Source organism: Ambystoma mexicanum, chromosome 9, assembly GCF_040938575.1.
Source record: "Ambystoma mexicanum isolate Mex_15411 chromosome 9, UKY_AmexF1_1, whole genome shotgun sequence".
Classification (NCBI taxonomy): Eukaryota; Metazoa; Chordata; class Amphibia; order Caudata; family Ambystomatidae; genus Ambystoma; species Ambystoma mexicanum.
In genome coordinates this window covers 294,907,578-294,923,777 of record NC_090931.1, presented here as the reverse complement: position 1 = coordinate 294,923,777, position 16,200 = coordinate 294,907,578, and the positions used below count along the sequence as shown (strand labels likewise).

General features: G+C 43.7%; 1 protein-coding gene across 3 annotated transcripts in view; it reads right to left on the bottom strand.

Moving 5' to 3' along the window:
• ACACA (acetyl-CoA carboxylase alpha) overlaps window positions 1–16,200 on the bottom strand; it is a 1,281,346-nt gene that overhangs the window by 224,631 nt on the left and 1,040,515 nt on the right. For all 3 annotated transcript variants that reach the window (XM_069614682.1, XM_069614683.1, XM_069614684.1), the window contains one exon: window positions 1,505–1,601. In XM_069614682.1, coding sequence (XP_069470783.1) covers window positions 1,505–1,601 — 97 coding nt within the window. The remainder of the gene's footprint in view (window positions 1–1,504; window positions 1,602–16,200) is intronic.

Genomic DNA, 16,200 nt, shown 5'->3' with positions numbered 1-16,200 from the left:
GTTCTAGATCAGACGCGGCTTTCGGACAGCGGTTCTTAGAAACCGGTTTGCTTGAAGGAGGGTCTTCTCTCCACCCTGGGGCTACACTCAGATGTAATCGCCCATGCAGTATGGAGGAAAGGGGACGGGATGTAAGAGTAATTATAAGTTACTCAACGTAGTGACTAACGTAGTCTCCTTTCCTCCATACGTCCCACCAACCTCCCCCCTAATAAAACTGGTGTCATTAGGCAATGTTTTTCTATTGTCGACACGTCTACGGGGTCTGAGTTGTGGTGCCGGAGGGTGGAGTCAGGGCAGCGCATGCTCCCAGTGCCGCGCGACTCTAAATTTAAAGGGGAAGAAGGTTTTTTTCTAGTGAAAAAGGTTCCGTCTCCCGCCCCTTGGAAGGGACGCCCTTGCAGTATGGAGGAAAAGGGACTACGTTAATCACTACAGCGAGTAACTTATATATTAAATTATAATGTATGCACCCATCCAGTTCTTGTCCAGTGCTTAATGCTGTGGTTATGTATGTGCTGCAAACTCTCCCAACGTTTATAAGATGAGGAAAACTGCACAAATTGGGAAGAAGTGATCTGCCCAGGAGTACACAATTTTAGTCAACAAGAGTGAGTGGATCAGAACTCACACCCGGTTCTACTGCTGACAACTTCATCACTACATCACATCTACAACAACTTGAGAAAAAAGTATGAAAAAGGGCATGGGGGACATGCACAAGGCCAAACAATTGCCAAGAATCTAACTCACATTTATTGATTCTGCTTTGAGTATTTACAGCATCTCACTCAAGTGGTTATTTCTTCACCCTCAAAGGATCGCATTACATCTGTATTGTTATCTTCCTATGTTGCCATGGAAGATTACTTCCCCTGACTGACACCATTGAGTCTTCTTCAAGATCTTGTGAGTCTTAGAGCTTCGGGGAAGGTTATCTCTATGATCCAACAAAGCATTGGAGATGTACCCATAACTCTTTGCTTGAAACCAAAAGGCACTCAAATGTCTCAGTCTTTTTTTAACCACGCTCGTCAGACTTTCTTCAACACTAATTTTAAAGCATACAACCCAGAATAACCTGTTTGCTTGGTCCCAAAACCTTCTTGTTGTGCCTCGCTTAAGGTAAAGTAGAACTTCTCACCCGCCTTAGCTGGTCTAGGCACAAAACTACACTTATTTGCATTTTACTCAAGATCACCTTCGGTTCTATTAAAAAAAAAGAAAAATCACAAGAAGTGGCCCTTTCTGAATTTTCTTCAGTTTCAAATTCAATTACAGTCTTGCATTAATCGGTCCCATGTGATGTATGAGAACTTAACATACATTTTAGCACAACCTTTGGACTGACAACAGATGTATGCATCGTATGCTCCTTAATTGGGTCTCGAGCTACAGCAATGAATACTTGTGGCACCTACAACTCCTCAGAAGGGCCTTTTCTACTCATGGGAGTGGGCTTACCTCAACAGCCCATGAGTTCTGCCTTAAGAAATCAACCTACCTTAGCCTCAGAGTCTAGGTTAGCGGGATCTGCAGGTATACACAACTCCACCGTTCTGGTTTCAACAGCAACCACACCAACTGGAATTCCCCCTAACCTGAAGGTAGAAGAGAGAAATAATTTGTATTACTTTGACATAAACAGACAGAGAAATTGGCACAGAATGGAAAACGCCTGGAGTTGGGACCTGGTTTAGTGAGGGATGATACTTGTATACTGTAAAACTACGAATGCAATTACCTCTGAGAGCCAACAGGATAAAATGAAAGAGAACTTAATGATAGTGTTGCTTGTGTTCCAAAGAGCTCCCAATTTTAACCACAAAAAGGAACAAAGGCACAAGATCACATAGTATGAGCAAATGTTATGTTATACTATTAGTCTTTTATACTGCACACATCACCACTGTAGCAATCTTAAAGCACTGAGCCTTGTCCGTGTAGTGTGAGGCAGGCGTGGTATCAGAGATGACACAGACAACAGCTTTCAAGTTTCCACAAGACGTATTTAATGTCACGGTGGAGTAATGCCTAACTTGCCCTATATCTATAATGGGTTATCCCTCAACTGATGCAACTAAGGAAAGTCAAGTCCAAATCAAAAAGTCTGCCTGTGTCAAAAGCTATACTTGACCTCACATCTATCTAAACATAGTGCAGGGATATTCTCAACAAACTAAACAGTGTTCAACTTAAAGTTCTGAGTTTCTTCCAGTTATTTTCACAAAGTTTCAACATAGTTCCACCAACTGTTTGCTTCAATGTTTCACCAAGTCTTGGGTCTTCCTTATAACATTAGCCACAATGTTCCACCTAATCTCTGGGCTCCCTTCCCCCGAGTCCAAAACACCTTTGACCAAAATTGTTCACAATGTTCTCAGGGTTCCCTTCCCCTAGTTTAAAACACACTGGAGCACTTTGATTTGCAATATACCACTGGATCTCAGGCTTCCCTTCCCCAAGTTCAATAGTACTTCTCTTAGCACTTGCTTTCAATTTCTAACACTGTTCATAAACTGGTTGGGGCTCTCTGGTCTGGGCGCAGTTGTCAGACCGCACGGCCCACCCATTACCAGTCGACCGAACCAGGTGCTCCCCCTGACCCCTTCATGGGTTCTCTTCAATTTACTTTAGTTGCTTTCTTCCAATTCATTCACTCTGTGTTGCAATATATTTCCCAAAGCTTGGAGACCTTCTCCAACTTGTCGTTCCTTACACACGGCCATTCCGTTGCTGTGTATACTTTTCTTTCTGTTTATATGACTTTAAATGTTCGGTATACTGATCGGGGACTTTCACGAACATGCTTTCATTCGCACGTGATCCATTTGTTACTTTTTATACCTTCCCCTTTGCTTCTGTACCTTTAAATATTCATTTTACTTCATGATCGTGCTCTCGTTCACACACAGTTATTGTTACTTTGTATTTCCCTCCCACTTCAAAGTTCATTTATTCACGCACCGGGTTGGGAACTCGCTGGTTGCTCTAAAGGCCCTCAGACACTCCTGGATCGGCCACTCGCCACAGGGGAACAAGTACCTTGAGCAGACAGGAAAGGGGTAGCTTCTCCACACCACTGCCTTCTTCCTGCATCTTCTACTCCTCGCCAGCTCTGTTCCTTCGCCACGCTTCACGGGACGCTCCTCTTCGGCAGCTCCCAGTGTCTCGGCTTTCTGCTTCCATACGACCCCCAACTGTATGGGTCGGCTTTTGCTCTGCTTCTCCTGACTTCCTCTGATCATTTGTACTCCCCCTTTTATACACCTGAGCCCTATGAAGGGCCTGCAGGAGTGAGTCTTTAGCCTGGCTTGCCGGATTCCAATCACTGGGACACGCCTGACATTTAGTTTGGTATTCCTCCAGATCCCTCTTCTTAGCGCCAGTACTATAGTGGTGTTTCTGTAGGTAATCTGCATTACTCTTTGCAGCATCTTCCTCTTCCCAGTACTTTGTGTAATTTTAGTGGAAAAGACAGGGTATGAGTGGGAGTACCCCATGAAGGCTGAGGAGGGGTAAGGTAGGTCAGTGCTGGAAAAAGGGGAATACCATGTTTCACCCCCTGGCACCCCATTCCTGTTCTTAAGGCACTTTCAACCCAAATTACCCTCCCTCATAGATGCACCCCTGGGGTCGGGTTCTGGCAGCCTTGTCTTTCTCTTGGTTACCTAAGGGAGGGTTCTAGGAGGGCTAAATGCGAAAATGCCCTCAGATTTCTCACAGTAGAGGCTAATTGTTACCCCACCCAGGGTGGCAGCAAGACTGTGGGGCGAAAAACAAATCAGACCATGGAAATAGGGGAAGAGCAGGAATAGTCGGGGAAACAAAAAAGTACAGACTTAATTCACAATATGAAGGGAAACTAAAATATAAGGGTGAGTGATAGTGATTTATGGCACAAATGTATACTTTTTAGTGTTTTGGCCAGAATGAAACGTTATCAAAATAAGTCATGAAAGCTTCCCTTATTGGCTAGCAGAACTTCCATGGAGGCAGCTACTAGTGTGGTTGTGCTATTACATTAGGTGATGTTGTCGATGTGCGATGACCTTGAGAGGTGTACAGCAGTGTCTGGAAGTTATGCGGGCCACTAACCAGATAATCATGCTGGATTCCCTCCTGCTGCTAGCCGGAGGCAATTCGAGTAAAACCGAGCCCACTGAGCGAGTTGTCTGAGCTAGGTTTCAGCTGCTTGAAGATCGAGTCCAGGGGGACACAAAAAGAGTTTGGCAGAGGATCTCCCCCACCCTAAGCCATACCAGACAGGCCTCAGGTGGAGAAGAGAGAACGAGTGTCACCCTTGTATGTAATTAATTGGTAAAGAAGCCACTGGACTGCAGCATGACAGATGTTGGTATGTATTACAAACTAGGCCTCCTACTTGAAAAGCTTGATAACCTATACTAGCTACTACCATGGCACCTTGTAAAACAGGCTTGTGTATTCCACATATGGCCGGTGTAGAAATACAAGTACTTGTGAATGCTCTCATAAGGGTTGGGCACTATATGACCTATTCACAAAAATGTATTAAAGGTAACTCTGGCTTACTCCTGAATTAATGCTAATAATTTGGAAGTAAGTCAGAGTTACTCCTACTTACTTTTTTGGGAACCGAACAGTGGTCACCAGGAGTAAGTTATGGTTAAGATCACATAGCTCCTAAAAAGAGCAAAAGTAATCCCAGAGGAACTCGTGGCTTCTAACTCATAGGGTAGAGCACATTTCAGGGCTTCATAATCAAGCATTCTTCAAAGTGTGACAGTGCTTAAACCCTACTTTTTTCTCAAATGCCACCAACCACTGCCTAGTGCCCCATAGTGTTATCCACGAGGGTCAAACTATATTGTGCATTCAGGACTTGCACAAAGTTTAATTTGAGGCACATCTATATACAACTAATCTAAAGGAGGGCATTATTAGAATAGTCAAAGATACGTTGATAACCTGACATGGTCTGGTGGTCGAGGACCTTCATCAGCAGGCTAGGGCAAGCCTGTCTGTTTCCTGTGCATATCAGGAGCCCATGTTCACCACATAATAGTATGTGTGCTGTATCCCTGGATATAGTTTTTTGTTTTTTTTAATAAGCACCTCCAAACAAGTCAATGCACATTTGGTTTGACACAAAAATTTGAAACAAATATTCAAACTCTTCTATGGGGCAAGTAAAACAAATGTAGAGGAACACATTCATTGCTTTGTGTGAAAAAGCATAGCCCAAGAGACATTGTACACGCAGAGTATGCCCTCCCTTCAAATGGGTTCCTTCCTCCCGCAAATTAGTCATCTTTGATATTCTATCTTCAGCGCCAACTGTCTCCGGAAACCTTTGCACCACCAGGGTGCACAGCACCACTCCACATCAGCTCTGCCCAGATGCGTGACGTGCCCCATGCTGGACATGATGTAGGGGGTCAGTATATATGGAGCTGCCTCACCGCACGCATGACCTCCGCTCCTTTTCCAACACACTCAGGATGTTTCTGGATTCTAGCAAACTGTGTGAAAACCGTAAGGACGTTTGGACTGTTGCATCCAAAGTAGCAAAGCGAATCTGCCGCACATCCTTTCCAAGTGCCTGCATAAGAAATGGGCACTCTGGCAAGGGGAACATGTTGCTTTCCTGCCCCCCACACATATACGCAAATTCCAAGTCCTCCAAAAGATTTCAATCCCTATGCCCTCGCTCCAGCATCACGCTTTACATGCCTTCCAATGGATTTCACATAATAGTTACACCCTAAGCATCCTCCAAACTGGACTCCTGCAACTATGTGCATGAGAATAGAACACACACAAAGGACAGAATGCCAGAAATAGAATGATCAATGTATTTAAAATAGCACAGGGGCTGGTCAACATGCTTCAGCCAAGGTACTTCATCTTGGCCAATAGCAAATCTACATTTATTGGTTGCGTTCACGTAGATAGAAATAAATGACGTTCTGGCAGAACTGCCCCACTTTGAGAAAGCGTAACATAAAATAAATGTGTACGGAACAGGTTTCTGTAAGGTGATGATGAGAATAAACAACAAATACTGAAGTGCCCATGCCTTTGTATTTTTTTACATGTTGCACTCCTTATCAGGGAATGCTACAGGCAAGTCTCAAAAAGTAAACATCAGTATCGATAATGGTGAACAGATAAACTGACTTCCATTTACCCCCGGTACCAATAGGTAATGCCTTGCCTCACTGTGTCAACAATAGTAATGGCCAAACAAAATCTTTTACCAGTCTCCATGCCATATGACATTTTTCATACCATCAAAGTATATGGTAGCAATGAAACAGAACTCTGAAGAGGCTGGGTGAAAGGGGCCATTAGCAATTATTCAAGGTTTTAATATACTAAAAACACCTGAAGTTCTTTATCAATATTGAGATCATATTGTATTGATCTTATAACATGAGATATCCTGAATAGTTTACAGAAATTGTGCCATTTTCCTATGTTGGTGTCAGCCACACCATGCCAGTGAGTCAGCACCATCATAAGCTCCCTGCTACTACATAGAGCAGCTCTATTTTGTCAAAATAATAAAGGTTGTGTAGCTGTACAGTGCAGAAGACTATGTTCAAATGTTCAATTCTTTGAAAATGGTACGGATACCAAATGCTTGCAAGAAAAATGACAGCCATCCAATTGTGTGAATGGTGATTTATTCTTGTTACAGCCGACACGTGTTTCGACCATTCGGTCGTCCTCAAGGCAAATAAATCTTTTAGTATTTCCCTGGCAAGATGTATATAAGGCTCTCCTTGTAGGAAAAATACTGCGTATATTATTCTTATTGCAACGTTCCAATCCAAAATTGGTAAAGTACAGCACCACCCACAAGATGGACCTTAAATGTGGTCAAACAGCAGTAGTATGTAGTGAAGAGTCTATCGGCATCAATGGAGGTGTTCAAAATACCAGGTCCTAATACCTGTAACTGGATAATGGGGATGATCCCGCGTATGGATCAGTCAGAACGTTCTAATTTGTATTCTAGGCATGTCAATTTATCTGATACATTGAATGCAGCCAGTGCAAAGAGTTGCAAAAATGCAGCAGTAGCAAGCCTGATTGCAAGCAACTGCACTTTTTAACAATACATGAAAGAGCTATGTTTTTATAAATCCTTTGCTGGTACAGCCCTCTAAAATCTAAAACATTGTAGATCTAATTTACAGCTTTGGGTGATCAGGAGTTGTGAATGGTGGTTCCAAATTTCTGCCAGGCCTCCTTTGGTGGGAGATAAGTTGTTGCAAGGGAATGGCTTTTGTGAACTGGCTGCCCCAATATTTGCAAAATATGGAAAGTTAGCAATTCTTTAAAGAAATGGAAAAGTGCACATAATAGAGGCCAGGTGCGCTCCGTATAGCAGTTCTCGTTAATGGTGGCAAATTCTAGATGCTAAACACTGACCAAAGGTGGACAAAGTTGCAATCATTCTACATGAGTAAAGCCAAAAATGCAATGTTTGGCTTGGACTTCCAGCTTACTTGAACAAATTAATCGTTTTTAAATATACAATTGAAATATTTTATAAATGCAAGGGACAGTACATGAAAGCCATTATGAATAACAGTCTGCACTAGAACAAAAACCCTTTCTCGGGACAGGTGTCTTTGAAACAACTAAGTTGGTTTAGCTTTCAGCCAGACATTGAACATGGCTAAAGCAACCCTAACATTTTTCAGTGGCACAGACATTGGCCCTCATTACGGATCCGGCGGCAACCCTGCCGGTGAAACCGGCAGGTTGCCCCCGGACCTGAAAATAATTACTGGCACCTGACTTCCCAGTAATACTGGGGGATTACAACCCCGGCAGTCCGGCGCTGGTAATTTGTAAGTCCTCATTCCTCTATGGGAATGGAGACCATGGAAGTCCGGGCATCGTTGGTGCCGGTGCTTCCGTGACGGCTTGCCTACCGTGGCTGCTGTGCCCAGCAGGGTCAGCCTTGTCGGGCACAGCGGCTCCGGCAGGCAAACCCATAGTGTCCATTACTGGCACCGTTGTTTCTGGACCGGCACACTTGTAATGAGGCCCATTATGCTTTGCTGCAGACAAGCAAAGTGACGGTCAACGTGCCATAACCCTGGATACATTTTGGCTTTGTAGAGGACTCCCCAAAGGAGCACATTTCAGGAGTTTGATACATAAGCTTCATCTGGGGGAAAAACAATGATGTTCATTAGCTAGCACCATGCACTTAAGTCGCAGAAAAATAAAAAGTCTGTCTAGTTTGAAGATTAAAGGAAATAGATTTTTGTTTTATGTATAATAATGTGTGAACATGATTTTTAATGATTGAATTGCAAAGTAATTTTAGGGGTTTTTTACAAGTATATATTTGAGATGCAATCTGTATTATATTTATTTATTGCATTGTACGTGCTTGGACGTTTTATGGATGAAATGTCATCCGATTAAATTTCGACCTGAACTTGACCGAGGGCGGGTAAAGGATGCTAAGGGCTACAGAGTGTTAGACCTGACGAAAACCATTGTTAACTGCATGAACAAATCATGCTCGCCCATGGCTGGCAACAGGCAAAATGCCCTGATAACACATGGCGTGACCAGTGCCATCTTAACCACTTTGGGGCCCTGGGCACGGACATCTTTGGGGCCCCCTCCACCAAACCAAAGGAATTAAGTGATCAAGAATATCTGCTTGCGCCCCGACCCCCTTGTAGCGATCGCAACCTATAGGTTGATATGCTGCCTTGCAGCATTCTCAGAATGATAAACAAGTAGCATTTGAATGTCAACATTAGCAGTCTACGAAGTTACTTCTGTTCTAGCATAGATACAGGATACTATTTATCAATAGCATCCAGGAAGGTATGCAGCCTGCAGTATTAATGCAGGACTGTATGTAAAAGGTACATTTAACCCAGAATAGATAGAGAATTCACATTAGCTCCTTCACAGAATGCAAAAGAGCTTAAGCGTTGATAGAGGAGACCAATTGGAAGTAATGAGAAAGCTACACATTCCATAGCTTGGACATTGGATGCAGATTAGAAGCTACCAGGAAGGTGTATGTATCCAGACTGACTGAGAGAAGAAGTTGGATATGGTTTTCAAATAGTGTTGCCATTAGAAATCAAAGGAACACGTGCCTGTAGTGTGCAATATATCAATGCTCACTATTATAGTGGAAACAACAGCATATACAGTGAAACCATGAACAGGGCCATTTTAAGGACTTTTGGGGCCTAGTGCACAGACACCTTTGGGGCCCCCCTCCCCGAACCCAAGAAATGAAGGGGTGCAGAGTACCTGGTCGCGCCCCCAACGTTGCGATGACAACACATAGGTTGATATGCCTCCTCGCAGCGATCAAAATAGGCAAGGGTACCCTTAAATCCTCTTACTCTCTTCATACTTGCTGTAATCAGAATGATAAACAAGTAGCATATCAAGGCAAAGATTAGCAGTCCATCAGGAGGGTACTTATGGTCTATCATAAGTATAGTACACTTTTCATCAATAGCTGCCACGAGGAAGGTATACCTGCCATAGTATAAATGCGGGACAGATCATATGAAAAATGTGCACATAATCCAGAATAGACAGACGACTCAGATTAGCTGTCTCACAGAATGCAAAAGTGCTCAGGCATGGCTACAGAAGACACAGTGGATGCAAGGAGTAAACTACACATATCATATAGTAGATAGTGAATGGAGATTAGAAGCTACCAGAGAGGTGTCCTTATCCAGACAGATTGAGATTATAAGAGGGACATGATTTTCAAGCAGAATTATCATTATATAGCAAAGAAACAAGTGGATTTGATGTGCCTACTATTTTTATAGAGGAAGCAGCACTATAGCCAGTGAAACCATGAGAACGAAATAACTATAAATGCCGACAATTTTGAAAGCTTTAAGAGACTGGCAATTTTGATAGGTTAGGCAATACAAGATTGAATGGGAAGGCTAGCATCACACATTGGTTAAGATTTGAAGCTGGGATTTTTACACACTCCGAGATTTTTCTGCACTTGAGCACTTTCTTTTTCAGCACTTACAATGAACTAAAATAATCACATTGTATAGAACGGACTTGGAAAGTAGACAAATTGTATAACCCAACATGTAAACTTTGAAAAACAAAATGATATAGAAGCGTATTGTGCAAAATGTTAATGATTGTTGCTTCATTGTCTCCATCAACAAGGGAAGTAATTGACATGATCTTAAAATACTTTTTCTGGGTTTCTCTTTCAGTGGTCGAAGTGTACGAAAAGAAGTAGTGGAGCTTTGTTCTCTGTTGGCCTGCACCCACTCCCCAGAAACCCCATCACCACGTCCCCTCCCACACACAATACACCCCCCCAAACACTTACACCTGCTGTTTAAGGAAACGTTCAGTGCAGTGCACTGAAAGTGCACGTTTCAACTTCTTCCTACACTTTTATTTTAAAACGAAACAGTTCCAGAACGGTTTCTTTTTATAATAAAAGTATAGGAGCTGTAAAAGGTCATTTAAAAAAGTACAGGAGCACCGCTCCCGACCGCTCCCGCTCACTTCGACCACTGTTCTCTTTTCTATTTTAATGCTTTAAATTCACCGAAAACAAAGGCTTGTGAAATTGTTATTCATAAATGAGCAGGCACACCTTTGAGTTGTACAAAACAGCCAACCGTTTTTATGTCAAAGAAGCAGACTTTCAAATATGCTTGCCAGAACCTTCAATATATGGTCCTCGCTCTTCTGTCTAGAAGCCCTTCCACACAAGGTACCTAAATAAAAGAATAATGATCGGGAAATGGGCTAAACAATGTCAGCAGCATTTGAAAAGGCATTCATTTTCACAGAAGACACCACAGTAGTGTCAGTGATATAAATGACTTGTCCAGGATCACTGTACCGTCTGCTGGCATAGCCAGGATACAAGAATGAACAATTTGGTTCCGCATTTCTGAATATGGATAGCTTATCACCTCTCAAAACGAACACTTTATGTTCATCATTTGGGGTTGCAGTCTAGGTTTTACAAAACCCCATTTGAACAAACCAATTTCTAGACCTTCACCATATTGATGCTTTGTTTGCTTTTACAGCTACCACTATATGGTGCAGGTGCATTGCTAATAATAGCACCTGTTGTGCTAAAAAACAAACTACAAATACACAGATGTTATCAGATTCAGATATAGGAAATGCTGAGTTGACTTTGCTGTCATTTGTTACTGGAATCTTGCATTTGAACACAGACCTCTGCAATGAGTGCTTACCACACTGAGCTATATTCTAAACTATTGGAGCACTCACATTTATCAATACACATTTGAACTTTGGCTATTGCACATGATCAATATAATCACAACAGAAAGGTGAGAATGGTACAAGAATTGTGTCTTAGCGAACACACAAACTATGAATATCACAGAGAACACACAGCATTACATGATTAATGGATCAAAGCAGAATGTTCTTTTCAACAACAGTCAGGCAACAGGATTGGAGTCTCAGCAGCAAGCCTATAAATATCCTGAGATGTGCTATTTAAGTCGGATAAACAATGTGACTGATTTATTTAGAGTAGGCAGCCTTGTGGGGCCCCCTCAAAGGTGGGGGCCCAGGGCAAGTGCCCCTTTTGCCCTCCCATAAAGACGTCTCTGGGCGTGACAGTGTTCATAAAAGCAAGGAGAGACTATCCGGATCCGAGCACTTTCGGGTCGTTCCTCTGTAGGGACATTTGCTAGAGAGTGGGCTTGCTAAGACCCGTTTCTGAGTAACGAAAATCAAGACAATATTTTGCACAGGAAAAACAAACCATTGAATTGCCCACCATTGTGTGTTATGCATGGGCTTCAGAAAATGTGGATTTTGGAAGTGGAATATTTTTGGATCCTCCAGTGACTTATCTGCATGCACCCGACTGCTTGTCTCTCATGTGTCCAAGACATGACAAACATCAGGCAAGCGCAACCTGAATAAAAACATACGATGCTCCAGTGGACAGCCTTCCGCCGCCCCCCACTCTCTATATTCTGAATATATCGGGTACCCTTTGCTCAGACACTCCCCTTGGTGTCTGCCGGTGGCCAATTCATAATCAAAATCTTCCCGAATATTCCTTGGAAGCAGGCTGCACCGGTTTGGATTGCCCCACCGAGAGGCAGGTAAGGGCGAGAAATCAAAGAGCCGTCATCTTTTCTGGAGCAGCAATTGTACTCCTCACGCGGAAGAGGATCCTGGGCCGGTGATGGATACGCCAGGAGTGTAAAACACCAGTGACTCGTGAAGCACGCCGCCAAGAATGAAATCACTCCCCGAAGCGCACTATCTGGGTAATAGCCTATTTATTCTCTGTCTAGAGTTAGTTACATTTTTATTGGGCTTTTTTTCTATTTAAATGTTTGTAATGAATTTAGGAGAAATGAAAGGTGTACGAGACGGATGGCTCTGGAGACAAAACAACTCTGTCCGCGTGCCAGGTTCAATTTGAGGTTTACCGCAGAAGTCTCAGGGTTCATTTTTTCTCCATTCCAGTCTATTGCAGGGTTGCGCGTGGGGAGCATGAAGCGCTTCTAGTAGTTGCGCCGGGCAGGAAGTGAGAAATTGAACTCCTCTATTGAGAGTCATAGGCTTTTTGCCTTTGATATGACTTTGCTTGCGGGGTTGTTGTGGGACACATTCTCACATTTACAGTGAGATGTATATATATAGCGGGTTATACGGTTTTTTACCTTGCTTCTGAGCTCCCCAAATGTTGGCATATAATGAAACGAAAGCACAAGGAGATTGAATGATTTGTCAGAATCTCACCATCGTCGAGGAAGGCAGGATTTTCATCTAGGTCTCTTGGATCACGGGAAGTAGGGGAAATCAGGCACCACCGCCATTATGTCGCTCAGAATTCCATTTGTACTTCTAAAACGTGATATGCTAGCATGGCTACGTCATTAATCTTCTTGGAGGCGGATTAGATTTGTTTTTTGACATAGTGTATGTCACAGCTATTTTTTTCGTGGAAAGAAATGCATAGGGACATAATGCTTGAAAGTTTACAGCATTACACAAAGGGTCAATGTCATTGCACATTAGATAAACATAGTTTCAAAAAACCGGCGATTCTCAATAGGAAAGTTTTGGTTTAAATTCATGACAGTTTATTAAAAAAATATCCAGATCTACTGTAAACAGTCAATCAAGATCTATTACCATATTTTGTAAAAAAAAGATACATATTTAATAATAATTGCATCTCATTAAAAGTCTTCTGGGTATCATTGACCATATTGTATATTTCGGGTATCCATTGGTTTCTAAAAGACGACCTTTGGAAATACAAGGTAGACTAAAAGCCAAACTTGTCCATTTCATAGGCCCAAATGAGGAAAATGTATGTTAAACAGTGCACATTCTCTCTTTATAATAATAATGATGTTCAACATGTACACCTAGAAATGCTGCACCAATCACTGCTCCCATGGATGTATTCTGTGATATGATGTCATTTTATAAAGTACTATGAATGACCAAAGGGATCGTATGGGCAAGGCACAAAAAAGTCAGCTGCCTGAAACAGCGAGCAGGCTTTTTGAGATTGAAATGATCCATTATTTTCTGAATGGTAAAGGGTGGTCATTCTGAATGAAATCTCACTCGCAGCATTCCAAAGCGGAGCGCTTTGAAGTTTTCGATACAACCAAGTGCAGCAAATGCCTTCGTATTGGGCCCCACAGAAAAGAGGCCCTGCGAATGGTGTCTGCTCATGTTCTCCCAGTTCAGAAGGCACAGTAGCTGCCATTCCAAAATCAGAGCTCTCACTGCAGCCTTTTTCAGTGTGAAGTTTGGGCAGTGTCTTATAGGGGAATCAGAATAGTCCTAACCACTGCTTGCAGCGTTTTCTAAGCAGATTGTCAGTAGGTGGGACCCCATGAACTAGTGGGGCAAAAAGATGAACTATGCATTACACATCAACCGCTATGAGAAGGCGATATGGGATGGATGTTACCTGCTACAGATTAGATTGATTTTGCCTCTTCCACTTTTTGCCACGCACTTCCTGGAATTCCCAGCCTTCTGCCCACCCAACTCTTCCCTGAGCCGCACAAACATGTCAGCCAATCAGGAGGCCTCTGAATTACACACGCTCTGATTGGCTAGCATGCCAGTAATTTCAGAATATTGCATTCCTAAGTGGCCTCTGAGCAAAACTGTGACCCGGCTCACAGGACCCTTAGGAACGGAATTCCTCCCAATGCAATATTCCCAATTAATTCACTTTAGACTAGAGAAGGATTCTGAATGGATGACTCGCTCCCAATGTAAGTGAATATGTCAGTGTTAGTTAATGGTCAAGACTTTCTATGTCTGCAAATGGAGTACCACACACAGGAGGAACCAAAGAACCCAGCCAAGGATGTTGGGACACTGATGAAGAGGCACAGACACTCCTGAAGACTCATCAGCATGCCAGCGTCATTAAAGCAAAGAGGATCTCCGTCGGCTGTCGGAGGCATCGCGGTTGCCCATTGGATGGGCATAGGTTAGCATGGGTGGTGAGCAAGAGTACCATGGAAGGAGACCACAGCCCACGGGTGAGCCTTAGGCTCCCAGAAGAGATCCAATACTACAAAAGGGCTGAATAGCACAGACACAGAGCTTGCAGGGATGGGTCCTGGGCATAGCAGCTGGAGAGGATGCAGCGTTCTGAGGGATGGGCTGCGGCAAATGAAGGTCTCACCGTCATTGGAGTGGAACTAGGACCCCAGAAAGAGTGCAGGGACCTCAAAGAAGGAAATCAGCCGAAGAAAGGACACTGAAGCCTCACGACTAAAGAGCTTGCAGTGTGGTGCCCTTGGAGTAGTAGCCACAGATGAGTCTCCATAGGATGGGCAAGATGAGCAAACAAAGGCCCCAGTCCTGCAGGGGGGGGACCCACAGACGCAGCCATGATGGAAATAGAGGCATTGAACTGATGGAACAGCAACAGGGACCCTAGCCAAGGTCATAGTACGTGGATGGAACAAAGTGCAGTAGGAAACAGCACTGAAGCTCTCCATGCCAGGAGAACAGAACCAGTGCCCTGCAACAGGGTTCAGCCACCGAGAAATGGGCCCAGCCGAAGCGACTCCCACACCAGGCTTCTGGAAAGGGGCAATGTTCCGACTTTGGAGTCAGGTTATACAGGGAAGGCCTTGAGATTAAGGGAGAACAGCAATTCCTTGCACAGGTGGTGATTTGTCTGGCCCAGCTGGATGAAGGGGAAATAATGCCATATCAGGCTCCTTCTGGCTACAGGCAGAATAGGACTTAGCCGTCAGGTGTTTTTGCTTTTGTTAAGGGGTGGAGAGATGCTGGTGCAATGCTTCTGTCCCCATCCTCAGTCTAGACATCCTCCCTAGTACTTCATGAGCAAGACCAACATTGCAGAGTATTAACTCCTTTCTCTAAAGCGGGGGTAGAGGTTGACCTCCATCCTCTGAACATGCATCCCTGCACCACCCACACCCCAACCACTAAAAGGTAACAGAATGCAGTGGCCTGGCCACTAGATCTGAAACTGACTAGAGACTCCATTTCAGTGCTTCTAGGAAGCAAACACGCCCTGTGGATTTTTCAATCGTCATATCATGCAGTCACCATTTGAAGGTTCGCTGCCGCCAGTAGCAAGAACATCTGTCTGGGCAAGCAACCTTGCCTAGATGGCACCTTGACTGGGCCTCCACTTTTGTTCCCTAAGGGTCCCCAAAGGGATCAAAACGATACAAAGCTGCATCCCCAGTAGGACCATGATGGGACTCGCTGTGGAAAAATGGCCAGGCGCATCAGACACAAAATAAAAAAGTTAAGGGAATTAAAGTCGGCAAAAGGTGTGTTTCCTCCCAAAGTAAACGAGTCTGCCCTTCCAAAGCATGACGTTCCATTGACGTCTTTGCACGGACATCTGAGCTGGCCAGGATATGAGTGAAGAATGACCACCCACTCCCACAATCAAAAATGAAGCCTTTCCGCCTGCCATAAAAGCAATGTGGGCGGAGATACACGTCCATCTTCTGCATGGAGCAGCTGCAGAGTTTACATACAGCCCCTCCGCTCCATGCAGTAAATGCATCAAAAAGGCATGGATAATAATGCACCGCTGATACATTATGGACCTCTCTCCCGTGCCCCAGCACCAAGATGAGTGAGGGAGGTGTGTGTGTGTGTGTGTGTGTGTGTACACTGATA